At 41.0% G+C, this 17,365-nt stretch overlaps 1 protein-coding gene across 2 annotated transcripts in view; it reads left to right on the forward strand.

The window, feature by feature from the left end:
* The first annotated feature begins 12,715 nt into the window (after window positions 1-12,715).
* Window positions 12,716-17,365, forward strand: part of CDH7 (cadherin 7) — a 71,954-nt gene continuing 67,304 nt past the window's right edge. Inside the window, exon 1 of one of the 2 annotated variants that reach the window (XM_075744521.1) lies at window positions 12,716-13,092. In XM_075744521.1, coding sequence (XP_075600636.1) covers window positions 12,883-13,092 — 210 coding nt within the window. In that variant the 5' untranslated portion in view covers window positions 12,716-12,882. The remainder of the gene's footprint in view (window positions 13,093-17,365) is intronic. The other variant, XM_075744522.1, reaches the window with a different exon arrangement.

Here is a 17,365-nt window from a genome sequence, read left to right on the forward strand (position 1 = left end):
TACACTTTGAGTGTACAGGTAGAAATATTAATGTTGAGAGACTGTCAGTGGCTCAGGACACAGAGGACAACTGTAAAACTTTTCTGGTTTCTGCCTCAGGTCAAAATCTTCCCTAAGCAGTGGCCACCAAAACTCTCATTGTCCAAGAAGCATTTGAGAGCATGTTTCAGAGCAGGTTTTGTGGCCCTAAATCTGCCTATGGATCCGCTATACAGAACAGCATCATGACTTGTACTGTGGAGAGGCATCCTTGACACTTTCAGAAGAGATGGGAAAGGTGCCACTATCAACGCACCCTTTGATGCCCACAGTCTTAGGGCCTACCTAAGAGACAGTCTAGCATGGTCCAATGTTTGTTTTTACAATCTGTAGACTTTCCTCCTGAAACAGTACGCCCATACCTCTCAAGATGACTAAATGCACTACAAAACATATTAGAAGGAAATACAACAGCACTGTAAGCATGGATTACAGCCAAAATGATCCAGTCGATGTATTGGAATGGACTTACTCATTGGCAAAAACCCACCACCAAGATAGTCAAGAACAAATTGTATTAAAAAAATATACACTTGCTTATGTTACTAAAAATGGTAGATTGCCAAAAGTGACTAAGAATAATTGCTTCTTTATATTTTATTCTGCCTGTGCGATGAAATTAAATTGGTCTGCTTAGTCACACTTTTTGCTTGGAGTCACTGGGCTGTTCTGCTCCCATGAAAGTCAAAGGGTTTAATACATTTTATTTTGATATGACAGCATAAGCATTTAGAAAAATAATCAGACAAAAATATCTATCCTATTTTCAACACAGTAAAAATAAGTTCAAATGTTTTCACAGACATACAGTTTAATGAAAGGTTTTGCTTGACAGAATATAGATTTTTTGGAACATAAAGCACATCCTTGAGAGAGGTCTGCTAAGTTAGTCAGAACATCATGAAATACTCTGTGAAGGTCTACACATTTTTAATTCGGTGATAATTGGCTATTCCATTTCTCCATTAATAATATCTGGATCAGAATCAAAATTTATGTGAAAGAATCCTTCCTTTAGAAAGATTTTAAGTTATTGTAAAACTATTTAGTCCCTATTGAACCTGAAGAGCAAAGAGTAAGTTTGAGATGTTAGGTAAAATTTATGAAGCTTGTGACCGCTTGTAGATTCTTTTTTTGTATCATCCCATTCGCAAACAATGATTTTTTTCTTTTTTTTTTCTCTTTTTAAACTGTTCTATTTTCACCATTGAAGTCATAGCTACTGAATTAAGTAGGAAAAGATAAGGTTTCCAAGTACTGGTTACATCTCAGAACGAATTTGAAAGACGATAAAGCAGAGGTGTTTGTGATATTTAATGATGAAAAAAAAAGTAATCTGTCCTTGAACCTTGTCCTCTGAGGATCAGTGCAAAGAGTCTTATTTTGATTAACTTGTGAAAGATGAATTAGGGATTGGGGGAAGGAGGACAAAGGAAAGAAGAATCCTTAATTACAATCTTAAGCAACTGTGTGCAATCATGTTTCAGGATTTTCTTGCCTGAATACATCTTATTACATTGCAACCATGCACTCAGATGCTCCATAACTTGGAGAATGAAGATTGCTCCTATTTGCCCTCTTTAAACCACTTCTTCAGTTCACAAATGCCATGATGCTGAATTGCCTTTCTCTGTTTAGAAGGGTGACATTGGAAATCACATTACTGAAAATGAAGCTTAAAAATAAGGAACACCTAGCAGTTACATATTGCATTTATTAAAATACTCATGCATGTTTGCACTTGTGTATAAAAGGCTACAAACAAATCCAGAAATCAAAATGATTTTTAAAAAAATCCTTTGCAATCTAAACCATTTATTTTGTTGAGGTTTTTTTTAAGAGATTACTTTATCCTCATATTACTTTATTATTGTTGACACCACACTTCATAGTGTAATGTATAATAGGAATGAAAATTAATTATGAATGCACACTATTAGTTTGTTCATAGTATGTTGAGAATGCTTTTCTGGTAAAGCTATAAATCAAAAGACATTGGCCAAGGCTCATTTCTTCCAGATGCCCTTGGTACAATCCATTGTTCTAAAAACAGTAGGTGTTAAAAATATTTTTGTCCGCGGAAAATGTCAGTTCAGCAGCTCCGCCAACACTTGGAACCTCTGACTTTTTTTTATGTTTTTTTTTTTTTTTTTTTTTTTTCAGGAGGCGTCCTGACTCCTGGGTGATCACGTTCCAGTTGTAGACCTGTTTCATTCTGCAGATCCAAAAAGCTTCAGCAGTGCTGAAATGAGGCAGAAAGTTTGTGCTGCCGCTTTCCCAGCCGGACCAAGTCCAAACAAAGCAGGTATTCATTTCCCAGTGCGGCTTCCCCGGGCAGCTTTGGGGTTGCGGGGCTGTGCGTGGATGCTGCCCGGCACCAGCCCCAGCGTGACACTGCGCCTTCTCCTCCTACCGGTGCGCAGAGCTCCAGCACGGGCACAGTCGCCTCTCTCCACCGTTTATTCAATGAAAGCACCTGGCTTACTTATTATATGGTGGCTTTTTTAGTATTTTTTTTTATCCTCTCCTCCCCCCTGATCCCCCCCCCCCTCCCCCCCCCCCCCCCCCCCCCGGTTTCAACAGGAACCGGGTAGGAGGGACAGCAGCGTTGGGGAGGCGGAGGGCAGCAGGGATGCGGGGTTTAAGTCCCTTGAGCAGATCGGTGGCAGGTCTGTGCCTTGCCCCGGGAGAGCCGCCCCGCGCCCCGCGGCCCCCAGACCCGGAGAGGGGACCCCGGTCCGGCCCGCTCCCTGCCCCGCAGCCCCCAGCTTCCCCACCGCCGGCCGGGCCTGCGGGCCGGGGGAGGAGGTGTGGATTTTGCAAGTGGAATCGGGGCAGGCTGGGGAGACTGAAAGGGCAAAACTGTGAAGCAGGGACCCCGCAAGTTCGGATTAGTTTTGCGACTTTGCCTTCACGCCTCGGGAGCTCAGTTGATCGCAGCTTCTAGGACAAGTTGGGGGGTGAATAAAAAAAATAATTCTTAAACTCTCTCCTTCAGCTCCGCGTTTCAAATGCAAATCGGGAGATAGATTGGCTCCCGCCCCACCCCCTAGCCCGGCTTCTGATTTTTATCCAAAGGACTCCATCTGTATATCCTGTCAAGGAGGAGCAGGAGGAGGAGGAGAGGCGGGGGGAGTGGGGCCGGGCAGGCTGCTTGCTCCCTGGATCCCTTTTCAATAGCCACCGCCGGGGCTTCGGGAGGTACAAAGAGTCCTGGTGCCTCCTCCGCGCGCCCTCGGACGGAGCTGGCAGCCGGCTCCGACCGCCGAGTGGTGATATCCCCTGCCCAGAGCAGCATCCCCACCTCCTCTGCCTCCTTCCCTCCCTCCCTCCTCCTTCCCTCCCTCCTCTTCCTCCTCCTCCCGCAGCCACGATCCGCACCCAGTCGGTGCTGGGCTTGGCACCGGCACCCACTTCTCCCACCGTGCGCCCAGAGGCTGGCCGTGCCTTGCCGTGCCGTGCCGTGCCACGCCGCGGAGGAGGAGGAGCGGAGCGGCGGCGGCGGCGCTCCTGCCTCCGCGGGTGTGGGCGAGTGCGCGGGCGGGCGCGCAGCCCCCATGCCAGGCGGGCGCCCCGCCGCCCGCAGCCCGGCCCCCGCCTGGGAGCATCCCGCCAGCACTTCGCCGCGGAGGCACCGTCGGCCCTTGGGATTAAAATACTCGCTACGCTGGGCAGCCGAGGCAGAGAGGGAGCAGGTAAGTGCTGGCTGCACCTGTGCTTTCCTTTGCTTTCCTCTCCCCCTTCCCCTCCCATGTAGGTAGAGGGAGAACGGAATAGTTTCAGGAGAGGGCTGTGTGCTGGTCTTCTTCCCCCCCCACCTTTACCCCTAAACTGCTCCCGCTCGGCAGCGGGGCTGTGGCTCTGCGGAGTCAGCAGGGCGGCGCGGCCGCGGGCGCAGCGGTAAGTTTCGCTTTCCCGGTGCGCGGGGGCGGCGGGGAAGGGGCCGGCGGGGCGGCCGGGCAGCGTCTGCGGGCGGCCCGGGCAGCCCAGGCAGCGCGGCTGGGAACGGCCGCGGGGCACCGGCAGCAGATGTGGCAAGGGAACCGTGGGAAGTAAAAGCATTAATGCTATACGTGTGCGTGCACCTTCTGAAAAATAAGAGAACAATAGCATCCCTCTGACTCTTTGGAGAAGTCTCACAGACAAGCGGGGAGGTGGGGTGGGGGAAGGGAGGACCACGGACTTCTGCAAAATATAGGCAGCACTAAGTCCTGGCTATCTCCGTCTTTTCTGCCAAACCAACGTGGCCGTCTTGTTTGATCTCAGAGTCCGGCACTGATGCTACAGAGCAAAAGACTACCGAGGCCAGGAAATTTCCTGAGTTATTTCCCAGAGCTTTCCTCCTTTTATGTCAAGGATGTTCTAGAGTTTGCAAATGTTGAAATGATGGGAGCTTATTTCTTTGATTAGTATTCAGCTGGTAAGGCTAGCTCTGCAGTGCCTGGCTGTTTGATACTGACCCTTCCCCCTCCGCCCCGTCCCCCCTTCTAGCCACATATAGGCATGTCCTGCTTTCCTATAATAGGTTCTGTGCACTGGTAGCAAGTGGTTTGTGATCTGGATCCTCAGACTTCTAGTTGCTAAATGGAGGAAAAAAATATCCCTTTTTGAGATAAGATTTAGCCTTTATACTCATGCTTTCAAAAGGTGATATAGTTCAGGTGAGCCAGGATTCTGCAAACGATGTCTTCCCTGGCAAAACGGGGGATTTAGTGAGGGATGGGAGACGGAGACTAGTGAGGCACTCTGATTTTGGGAACTGAAATGTTGATACTTTAATCTTTTCCCGTTGCAAAGATAAAATCTTGTGTTTTGATAGATAACTTCTCAAGTCAAAGCAGAGACTTGAAAGGGCAGCATATACTTTATAGTCTCTCTAACAAGACATACTGCCTTGCCATTTTTCAGCTAAAACGTAGGTGATTGTACAGCTTTGCAGAAAATAAATAGTTTTTTCAGGACAAATAAGTAAATAAATACAAGAACCAAACTCTTAAGAATGCCGGTTTCTGACACAGTCTCTCCTTGGCAGTGATATGTGACTTGACTTTTCCACCTTTATTATATTTACTAATTGTTCCTCTGTTACATTATCTGAAGTTTGCAGGGAGTTGTTACTGGTGAAAGCTAGATACTTGTTCTGTTTCTGAAAAAGATAGATCTACATAATCTCAGGTGAAGAGCTATTCAGATGGGCAAGTTAGATTTAATAGCATGAAAGTTGCGTAAGTAAATTAAGTTTTCTTAGAATATAGCTTCTGAAGGTATAACAGGTCAACAGATAAAGATCAGTTTGGAAATGATGCTCGTTTGCTCTTAGCAATATCGTAACAGTTTTAAAGATGCAAAAGTGAAGTGAGGATATTTAGAAATAATGCAATTGTGCCTCATTAGAGCTAGTTCAGTGCAACGGGTGTGTTATCATCTTTAGGGGAAGAAAGAACAAAAAACCTACTAAATAAATCCAAAAGAACTATCCAGGGACCACATGTGACATCCTGTTTAAAGTCCTTGTACACACTTTTCTAGTTCTCCAGCCTGCAACTACCAGGGGATCTAATCTAGACACACTTCTTTTTTAGGGTCATGAAGAAGGGCTAAGTAAGATTTAAAAAAACAATTGCAATAAAATCCACAGCAAGAGGAGAAGAGCAGAGGAGGTAAAAGCTGACTCTGACAACTTTTAATGTTAAATATGTGAAATATACTTTATGTATATTAAAAAACTACCTGGAATACTGGGGAAATATCAAAGGTAATAATCTGAGCTACCACTGCATTTTAGAAATGCATGTCATTTAATGTGAATAAAACCCCAAACATCAGTAATATAGACTATTTTCTTGCAAAAAGCCAATAAAGATTGCAGTTTTAATCAGAGGGCATTTCACCCTTATAGTGGGAGACTTTACTGTAATTAAAGGCTGATGTAGGTCATTAGAATTGTGTTAACAGTCAGATGACAGCCTCTCAACTCTCTTAAGTCTACTTTTATTGATTTAATAGCAAAGCACTCTTGATTATTTGCTATTGATTTAAGAGCAAAGCATTCTTATCTTTCCATATAAAAGGGTAATTGTTAAGCATTTGTATAACTACAGATTATCCATGAATCGTCTGATGAGAAGAACGGATATAGATTCCGTGTAGGTTGTCGCCTATGCTTTTCATGTATAACTGTGCATGTGCATGTTGTGTTCATATTTTTATATGTTTCTTCAGCAGTCAGACACTTCACTGAAGGAAATAATTATTAATGCGAAACTTGGTGGTGTTCTGCTCTAAGTTAAAGGTCCTACTTTACTGTAAACCTGGCTAAGCCTTTTCTCAAAGGTATTCGACTCACAAATTTGACTCCAATGTCCAATGAAAATAGAAGTATTTTCAACTTCAAATGGTTTGCAGATGAATATACTACTTGGGAGTCAGTTTTAGCGACAGGTTGGCTAGTAACTTTCTGTGTATGGTTTTGACTGTTGGTTTCAATATCTCATCTGCTCAGGGGCTCTTCAGCGAAGGCCTTTCCTGAGCCATTCAGTTTGCTTTAGTTTATCATGCACAGTTGGTTTTTTTCATGCATGCTTTCATGCTATTACTGGGTATTGTTTTTGCATGGCAATAAAAATCATTAAATTCTAGCTGAGGAAGGGTGCATAAAATAGGTGATGATTACTTCAGTTGTTCCTATCAAAGCAGGCTTAACTCTAAGCAGTAATGCAGGAGTGCCTCCTCTGGGAATTCAGTGGTTCTGCAAGAAAGTCATCCCTAGGTATTATGTGAAGTTCCTCAGCTTAAATGAGGCTGCAGAAATTGAGCTTGTGGAAATTTAAATATTTGACTTGATTGGTCACAGATATACAAATACTGCTAGTGGTTTTTTTTCAATAACTGATCAAATTAGCATAATCCTTCACAGCAATTTAGATCTATAAAATGTACCATAGCAAGGTGAAAAACCAACAAGGCACTTTCACATGGAGAAAATGATATTTAAAAAAAAATAATCTTTCTTTTGTTAATTTTTCTTGGAAAAAATCTCCCACAAAAAAACCTCCGACAACCTTAACAACTTTGCACTCTAGCCACTTACAGTCTTATGACCAACTGCAGAGCAGTGTGAAAGACCAAAAGCTGTTGCCTGGTTTTCTTTATGCGTTTCCTGAAGCCATATCATTTACTGAAGTGTGCCTAGTGTTTTTCTGTTGTCTCATCAGGTCCTTTCACCTGAGTCAGAGGGTATTTGAGCCAGTTTAGTGTAACAGTGCCATATGTTTGGAGCAGTGATAGTTTTTTGCTTGATAACCAGATGCAGACTGCAGGATGCGCACTACATTTACAGATCTCCCATGTGAATATTTAGGCCAGTTAGCGGCACGAGGTTGTGGTCTGTACTTGTAATGTCATCTGGCACAGGGAGTTAATAGGCTTCATCGTAGTGCCTTGCCTTGTGGAGCTTCATTTCATGGAAGGGTCCCCACCTCACTTACTCCAAGGCACCGTCCTTTTTTATTTACTTTTTTTCCTTTCCCTGAAAAAAGTGATAACCAGAAATTTCAATCCATACCATAATTAGACGTGTTGTCTTCTCTAAACCCTTTGTCTCAAGGACCACAGAGTTTGTGTGCCTGTGAAAGAGTCTCCCATGATATTTAGGATGTGTGTCATTAAGGACCTGCAAGCTCATAACCAAGGGGAATTTTCTCTGCCATGGAAAGTGACACCCTTTCTAATGGGCATTGTAAAATTGAATTTCGAAACATAAATATTTCAGTGGGGGTAGTTCAGCTGTCAGGGGGCTCACCTGATGATTCCACTGCATTTAAGGGATCATGGTTCAACATCCAACGGCAACAGTCACCCTCAGAATTATCTCGACGTGCAGAGTCTTATTTTATTGAATGACTAATGTAGAGAAAAAAAAAAATCAAACCCAAACACGGGATAACTGTGTGGCACTATTGACCATGCTAAAGCAAGATTTACTAGCAGGTGTTGTCTGGGCTGTGCTTTCAGAGACAGTGAGGTCCAGGTTTATGCAATAAATTTTGCAATGGTATAAAAAATTGAAGCAATCTGATGAGAGGAGAATGGGGGGTGGGGGTTAGGAGAGAAAGCAATAGGTATGGAAAACTTTTCAGTTGCACCTAAAGTGGATCCCCTGAGATGACAGCGAGATTTCAAAATCGAGAAATGTAATCCAGGCTGGTGAAGTTTAGTAATGGAAAAGGGTTTGGATTTCCATTTCTTCCTGAATAATTTTGTGCCTTGGAAAGACTTCAGGAGAATACACAGTGAAGGACAAAATTCCCTGTTGGGTTGACGAGGACAATAGGGAGATGATGTGGTTCATAGCCTAGGCTGGCACTATGGCACCCATAGCAATGTGTGAGTGGAAGTCTGTAGGAATTTGCACTTTGGCTGCAAAGGTTAGGTGGTACGAAGATGATCTCAAAAGCCTTCGGCGAATGGCCCTACAAGGCCAAGGAAGTCTCAAGGGTAGGGAAAGAGAGGTTCCATAGGGATATCTAGGAGATTGAAGACATGTTTTGTCCATATCTACTGGTGCTCACTGCTACACACAAACAGCAAGGACTCATCTTGATGTGTTGTTTTAGAAATTATGGAGTGAAGCAAAATATTCAGAGAGATTTTCAGTGGGTGTAAATTACCCTTAATTGCTTGCAGTGAGGGGAACTATTCCTTAAAGCTGAGGATCTTATTCATGATCTAAATGTTTTCAACAAATCAAGATTGCCCCTCAGAGACAGTGCATAATAGTGTCTTTTTGACACTAGCAGATTGTTTTGGCAAAGTAGAGTAGTAACATTTTTCAGATTAGCAGTGTTCACCAGAACACTTCTGCTACTCCACTGTGGCTTAAATATAGTTCAATTTCTATACAGCAGATGGGAGAAAATGTGAGTTTTATGGTATATATTGAATAAGGAGGTTATTATTTTTTCAGATGTATATTCTTCAGTCTGATGTTTTATATATCAACCAGCTATTTAAGAACACAAACATGAGAGAGTAGATATTTAGTGGATATTTTTATGAGTTTTTTTTAATTATGCTTATAGCTGCTTATACAGACAGCATGTTATTGCTCTGGTAAGGCATGCTACATGTGCAGTCCAGGTCACATAACATACTCTTTGAATTACACACCGATTGTTATAGTTTATATTTTTCATATTTTTGATTGTCAGGGCTATATGCAAATGGGGAATAAAAGGTTAGATGTGAAAGGTAGAGCCTAGTGCTTTAAATATACCAGAAGACAAATTAATTTTATTTTTAAAAACTATATTAGATTTTTATGTAGGCAAATTTTGAGTGGGGAGACAATGTTCGTGGAGGAGAGTGGCATTTTGGAGATCCAGAAATAAGATGCAAAGGTGCAACTATGTCCTAGGGTAATTAACGACATCAGTTGCAAGTGCAAATATTTCTCAGTTCTGTGTATTCTGAGTCCGGTTTGTGCAGAAAGTGATACTACTTTATAAAAGAGCATCTTTAAATGCAAAATAGGAAACAGTTGCAGGTCAGATTTGCCTTCACTTCACACTCAAGCCTGTAAACGCAGATGACAGAGAAGGCACTGGAATCAGACCACTGCATTCCCTCTATTGCTGTCAGTGTTAGTCATATCCACTGCTGCAAGTGCAACCCTGAACAGTGAAGTTGTGCCTTGATGAGGAAAAAAAAAACCACAGTAGCATCTTTTAATTTTCAGTTTTATGAATCCCATCATGTTGCTTATGTGGACTTGTGGACTTCATACTTATGGAATTCACAGAACAGGTGATGTTGAAGTGCTAGTTATACTTGGACAGAAATACAATATTTTTAATTTTTTTAACACATAACCAGAAAAATTCCATATAAATACGTGTATTTATATCAGTAAGAAAGGTAGTGAAATGCAATTTAGTAAATAATTATTCCTAAAACAGAAAAGATTTTTAAATACCCAACACTTTTACTTCTGCTTTGGGAAGTATCACACTCAAAAGGCAATGTGCTGAAAGTACTATAAATAAAAACCTAAAAAAAAAAAGACTCTGAGGAATACGAAGACTTATCCTGAAGAAGAGGAGGAAGGGAAGGAAGAGTGTTTCAGAGCAGAAAGTGCTGCCACACAGCTGAATAAAAATAATTGGAATTCTGGAGACTGTGTGGTGAAAGTGTTTGAGAATGAGTAAACGACAACAATTTTTTTCCAGGGGGTGTGAGTATTCTGCTTTTCATCAGATTGTGCTGTCTAGCATATGGGCTGTTTTTCAGTTGGTATTTTGGGTGCATTTTTCAGTTCTGTGCTGTGGTGTGTGGCTGGGGACCATGGCACTCCATATGGTGGCTTTCATACTTCCCTGCAGGTGTAAAAGAAAGGATATAAGAGAACACTGTTCGAGAGAAAGGTTAGAGCAATTCTAGGTTTGAAATGTCTGTTCAGAACAAGAACAAGACATTTTAAACTGCTTAGTGGAAAGACTCAAGCATATTGTAAATGTTTTACTGACATTTCTTAAGAAAATCCATTTTGTATTTTTATCTCTGTTAAATAACAATCTGCTACCTCTTTGAAATAAACTGACAGTTTATCAATATCAGATGTCTTTAACCTGATGTAACTTAGACACGGAGAGGGAAAGTAAAGGGTGCATAAACAGCCTCTACTACAAACAACACTTATCTTATTTGAACTGAGCAGTAGAAAGTGAACGTATCACCAAGGAAGCACAGCCACTCTCCTTAACACTCATGGCAGCCCTCTCAGTAATTACTATGTCATACAGTCATGATTTACACCAAAGGCCAGATCAAAACTGAGTGATGGCTAGTTGGGATTGATAATTTTAAACTATGCTCTGCTGGAGAGGATGACACCTGCATGTTAATCCCGCTGTGAAAAGAATCTTGGTCCATGTTGGAGAGATGTCTTTTAGAACCATAGCATCACGATGTGGAAATTAGGGTCTTTAGGTAAGACGTTGCCTATTCTCTTTGTTTTGCCGGTAGGGAGACACTGGATTTTCACATATGGAATCTTTTAAATTGCTGCTGCTTAGCAAACATGCTCGGTGGGTTTGTGATTTATCCCACCAGTCTCTCAGCAAAGCCTTTCTGGTGCAGGGCAGTACCACAGAAGGGATTATTATAAAAAGGCTTTAAATACAGTCTGTAATCAGAAGAGCTTTTTATTTGTTTCTTGTTTCTGCCCTCTAGGTACCTTTGGCAGCACGATGCATAGACGTTCTTCAGTTAAAAGAGCCTGCCATACTGAAAACAGATAGCAGAGATCACATTTCACTCGGTTTTAATAGTAGTGGGTAGGGATATAATGATAATCTATCTAGAGCGTTTAATGTGTATGTGATTTAATGTCTAGCCTTTTTAGATTAATTAAATGTAGAAAGGATGAAATCTTTCTTCCATGGCTTCCTAAGTAGCAAGGGTTCACTCCAAATGCATGCCTTGTTATCTGTTTTAATTTTATCCTCGTTTTCACCTCCTGTTTGGCACTTCTTAAACACTTTCTGCCTGCCTCGTTGCTCACTCAGCCAAGGAGGATGCCTGTTTCAGAGAGAGCATTGCTTACCTGGGGTTAATGCAGGTAATTCCCCTGAAAGGCAAAGCTATGTTTGGTTCTGACTGGCAGAACTTACACTTTTAAAAACATTATACTAAGAATATGATTGCACTTGGCCAGAAAAAGCTCAAAATTGTAAAAGGCAGAAATAAAAAGTCTTGCTTAAGTATTGAAGGTTTGGGGTTTTTTTGGTAAATTATTATTTTTGTAGCGAGTTCTACCAGTTATAAAGTGATCAAGATTTTGAAATAAGAATGGACACGATGCACAAAAGGATAAAAATTGTGTTAGTGCTGAAAAATCATTCATCGTTAAATCGAAGTTTTACTGAAAACACAACATCACATTACCCTCTGGTCTTTCTGAACGTGTCTGTGTATGGGTATATAAACCAGTCTAACATGCTTCTTACCGTGCTTGACATTTGCTTTAGGAATGCAGTAAAAATGAGTGGGAAGACTCTGAGGGCTTTTTAGCGGGTCAGATTCATATCAGAACAAATCATAACATCTGGTGTACTGTGACTAAGAATCAATCAAATTGTTCCGATTCATCTTATACTCCTTTATTTTACTTTTCAGTTATATAGCAGAGAGTTAAGCTAGTGTATGTCCTTGCCGTTAATATACCTTCCTGCCTGTAGCTGGTTTGTAATTATATCATTGTAAAGGCAAGTAAAGCCGACTGTAGCAGACAGAGGAGGAAAAATCAAACCAAATAACTGTAAATAACTACGCTTGCTTAGTAAAGAGAAATTATTTTAAAGAGAAAATCTTTCAGCATTTTTACTGGGAAAACTTGTATATTAAGAGAACAGTCACGAGAAAAACTTGTAGCTATAAATACAGATGTATCAGCAGTAGTAATGCCATCCAAGGAATGCGCTCTAAATACTCAGAGACTTATTATGTAAACTCAACTGTGTTGGTGATGAGAAAAATAATAAATAAACATTTTTGATGCAGTATGTGAAAGCTGCAAATAATTTGCATTCTTTAAAAAAAAAAAAAAAAAGAAGTTCTGACAACAGTTCTTGTCTTTTTCCCGGATAGGTACCTATTGCACCATTTCTTTGGTGAAGGCTATTCAGCGGTGGTGACTTCTTCCGATCGACCACTCCGCAAATTATTATCTCTGGACTCCCAGCTGACACCCTGCCGGAGGCTAGAGCTACTGAGACAACTGGAATTGTGCCTGCTCTCGTCAAGGTTTTTTCTTTCACCGGAAAAAAAAAAAAAAAAAAAAAAAAGATGAAGTTGGGCAAAGTGGAGTTCTGCCATTTTCTCCAGATACTAGCTCTTTTCCTGTGTCTTTCTGGGATGAATCAAGCAGAGCTCTCAAGGTCCAGGTCAAAGCCCTACTTTCAATCAGGGAGGACGAGAACCAAACGCAGCTGGGTGTGGAATCAATTCTTTGTGCTGGAAGAATACATGGGTACAGACCCACTCTATGTAGGAAAGGTAGGGGATTTAAACAAACTTTGGAGGGTGCAGATGCTTGCTTTTTGACATGTTTATATGATGCAACCTGAAAATTGTAATTCTGTCAGCATGGTTGACTTAAGCCAGGATGGGACAAAGTTTCATGGTTTGAAGAAGAAAAATGTTTAGTGCTTCAAAACAGCAATACATTACATTCCTGATTCCTCCTGCAATTTTCTTTAAGAGCTCTACGTATTAGCTATGCTTCTTTAAAGGAGTATGATATTGAAAGTGTTTTACCACCATCAATACAAAGAAAATATTTTATTACTAATATTAGATGTATTTTTTTACTTAGGAATAGAGGATCATAATGATGAATGTTCTTTTACAAGAGCTAACGGCTAGTCCCAGAAAGTAGAAGTTCTGTGTTACGTTGTTTGCTCTCTGAAGAACAGCACTACTGAAGGCAAGAGAGAAAGAATCAGGCATCTGGGGGGTGTGACAAATAAAAAAGGAGGGCATGTTTGCGTTGCTGCTTTGCTTTGACATCGCCTGGCTGGCAGATCGGCACCTTGGGGGCCTCGCTGCCCTCCGTGCACAGCACAGCCTTGTGGCTTTACCTTCCCTCTGATGGGCACCAGGCCAGCACAGAGCAAGCCCTGACATCAGGGCATCCCAAACGGCTTGTTTCGCGCGCCCGCCGCTGCACGTGGAGCATGCTGAGCACAGCTGTGAATCCGGGCTTTAGCTCGTTCACTGCCTTGTGCTGGTGGGTAATACGCTTCCTTCAGCAATTATGAAAGGGGAAAAAAAAAAAACCCCAAAACAAACAAAAACCCCTCTTGTGTTTCTATGTAACATTTATGTGTAATCATCTTATTGAAAGAAAACCCCATTTTTCTATGTAATATCAGAATCAATAAATAGAGTTTCTCATTAATATATAGCAAATGCATAGAAAACAAGGGAGTGACAGCTTTTGGCAAAATGGCATGCTTACAGAAAAGGAGATGAAGTAATCTGAAATCCACCACTTCAAATATATGAGTGCAATGAATTTCAGCTTACTTAATTCGTCCTACTGAGACAAAAACCTTGATGTTTGTGTTAACAGAGTTAAGCACTTAGAATTTAATCATGCCAACTGAGTAATCAAGTTAAATGTGGAGCTGCATTCATGATTACAGCTATGGTTGTGTTTAGGTGCTTTTCTGAACTGGGGCTGGTACTTTGCACAGTTGTGCCCTTAGGAAAAATGTGCTAGAATCAGAAATATCATCTCTTACTACAGTGGTCCTGAAAGTTCTTTTTTAAGTTTTAGGTTACGTAGCAGTTTTCATTCTGATGCCATGCAGCTACTGCTTTGGCTTTGTGAGTTTTGTCTTTTAGGCAAAATTGTTCTCAGGTTGGACCTTCTCTTGCACCTCTGGAAAATGACGTATTTGACATTCTTGCCCACTGATAAAAAAGGAAGTGTGGCTTGCAAATTAGAATTTCTCCCCTGGAAAAGAAGTGTCTGTAAATACTTGACTAAAGACTGATTTTGACCTATAGCAATTCTCATATTCATTCGATTGCTATATTATGGCCAAAGATGCTGTAGTAGTGCTAGAGAACATGATATTTGCATGTATATGGTTAATTTTAGCATCACAGTCTGCTTTTTCCTGTCCTTTACAGGAGTCCTAGCATTCATAAGCAGATATCTTCTGAAAAGCAAACCTTTTTTTTTTTCTGAAACAGTCTGTGCCCAGCCTGCTTTTGTATCAGCAGTATGAATTGTTGGCTCAGGAACTCACATTTGTACCAGCAATTCATTTTGTAGGAAAAGCAGATAAAAATTTACACTTGCAAAAGGAAGCCCATCTTCCTGGAAACAGAGCCCTTGCTGAGCATCTTATAAGATAAGACGTGCCCAGTTCCTAACCTTCTCACTGGAGAGGCTTTTTACTGTGTGGTTCCTGAGGTGCAATCATGACCGAAGCTGCATTCCCACGCAGGGGAGCAAAGAGGTGAAGAAGTGATTTTCTTTCTATATGTTAACATATTATGTGTAACACCACTCTGAAGTGAGCAGCAGTTGCCTTCCTCCCACTCTTCTCTCCTTAAAAATATTGCTGTTCTTGTTTCAAATCCTTTGCAGGCAGGTAGGGACTGAGAAGACCGAGATTTGGATAGGAAGGTTGGTTAGGTTTTTTTTTCTTTCTTTCTTTCTTGTTTTATTTCTTTCCTCTTGCTGAGGAAGCTACGGCAAGCAAAGAGGTGGCATAACTCACTTCCCTCATCAAGTGAAGTTGGAAGCAGCAAGCAGACTCTGTCTCGCGTTCTGCGGAGTGCTCTGCTCCTGGGGAGGTCAGTCCTGCACTACCTTACGTTCAGGATTCTTTGCAGGGTGCCAATCTAGCTGCACATCCAGGAAGGAGGAACCTTCCTCCAGATTTTAAGGGCTGAGAGATAAAAATGCTTCCGAAATGCTCAGGCAAATGGAGCTACAATAGGGAATATTTTCTCCCTGCCACTATTCAATTTTACAAAGCCTTAGGCAATTCCATTTGGAAGGCAGTATTTGGAGAATGTAGCGTTACATGGCAAATCATTCAAAAGTCATGAAATACCAATGTTAATTCCATGTCCAGCATTAGCTCTGTCCTCCTGGGTGTGTGCATTCTGACACTTTAATTAGATGATCATGCAGGGTAGAATCTTATTCCTTTTAAATGATATGATAGGATGACTATTCACCTCAATAAGACGAGTCTTTCACTGAAAATAATTTTTCAGTGTTTTCATGTTTGTTTAACGAGACTTCAGATCCATAACTGAGGTATACTGTAGCCTTCCTTCTTCCTTCATGCATCCCTGAAATCCATTTACTGTCAGAATGTTTTTTGTTTGGTTTTGGTTTTTTTTTTTTAATGTATTTGTTTTCTTAAGGCAGCAGAGGCCTGTTTCTCCCATCACTCTGAAGAAACCTCTGGAGGAGTTCCATTAGTTTTACACTAATAGGAGTCAGAGGTGACTGAGGGGTTTTTTTTTTGTTTTTTTTTTAAGTGTAGATCTTTCCATGGTATGAGTTTTAATCATCTTGTATTCAATACTGAGTAATTCTGAGTGCCTCTTGGGAGGTGCTTAGCATGTATTCAGATTGTGGACTGAACCATATACAATCTCTTTCTGTCTGTCAACACAGCATATGTAACGTTCACTTAAAGGGCTGAAGCATTTAACTATTTAGCCCATTTACCTATTTGGATAGGCACTATTATCTTCCAGACATGCCATGCAGGAGATGAGGCAGTTAACTATGATGCTAATTTAGCTAGAAGCATAGGTAGCTTCTGTTTTCCAGAAAATGTTTACTATTGCTTGGTAATATGTTTTGTGAAATGCTGTACTCCCTATTTGCTATGTAAATTATTTTAATGGAATCTATTTGGGCATAAAAATAATAGTACAGAGCAGTTTTAAACGATTCAATACATAAACACCTAAAATTAGGAGAAAGTATGTGCTATTATATTAAATATCTGAAATACTGCATGTGATTAACGTCTACATGGGTACACTTTGGCAAAAAGGGGCGCAGTTAAAGTAGAACTTTGAAATTTTGTTCATATCTATTTTGTGGTTTTTTGGTTGGGGTTTTTATTTTACATAACTATCAGACATCTAGGGTTCGGTTTTGATTGTGGGGTTTTTTTGTTGCTGTTGGCTGTTGGGGTTTTTTTTTGTATCTTTTGTTTTTAATTTCATTTTACCAGTGTTCTGCTGCAAGAGTGTCACTCTCCTCAAAATCATTATAATGACACAAGTCTCAGCCCGTACTCCCTTCATTTTTCTTATTAAAAAAAAAAAAAAAATATCAAAAGAAGCCACAAATAAACCTGAAGAAGTGAAACAAGGCTGTGAACTCCATGTGAGATGCTGATTGATGGCTGGCTTCACTGTTTTCTTTTGGATCCAAACCAAAGCTCCTTTTCCAATGGTTCTAATTTAGGTATACTTAAAAACAGGGACAGTTTCAAGCTCTTTGCTGAGTTCAACTCTTTTTTTCCTGGAACCTCACTAAGGTATGAAGGACTGAAAATAAAAGAGAGGAAGACAGAGGCTTGACTAAGCACAAACCCAAGACGTTGATATTTAACTTTCAGAGGGTCACTGGTACTTCTCAAGACTAAGACTTGGAACTTGTAAGGTGTCCTGCATGTAGTTGTTACTTCTAATGCATGGGGAAGGAAAGCATAAATCCTAACCTGCGTTTTCTAGATGGTAAAATCAAGAAAAAAAGGTGAAATGAATAGACTAAGAG

The sequence above is a fragment of the Balearica regulorum genome, chromosome 2 (genome assembly GCF_011004875.1).
Source record: "Balearica regulorum gibbericeps isolate bBalReg1 chromosome 2, bBalReg1.pri, whole genome shotgun sequence".
NCBI lineage: Eukaryota > Metazoa > Chordata > Aves > Gruiformes > Gruidae > Balearica > Balearica regulorum.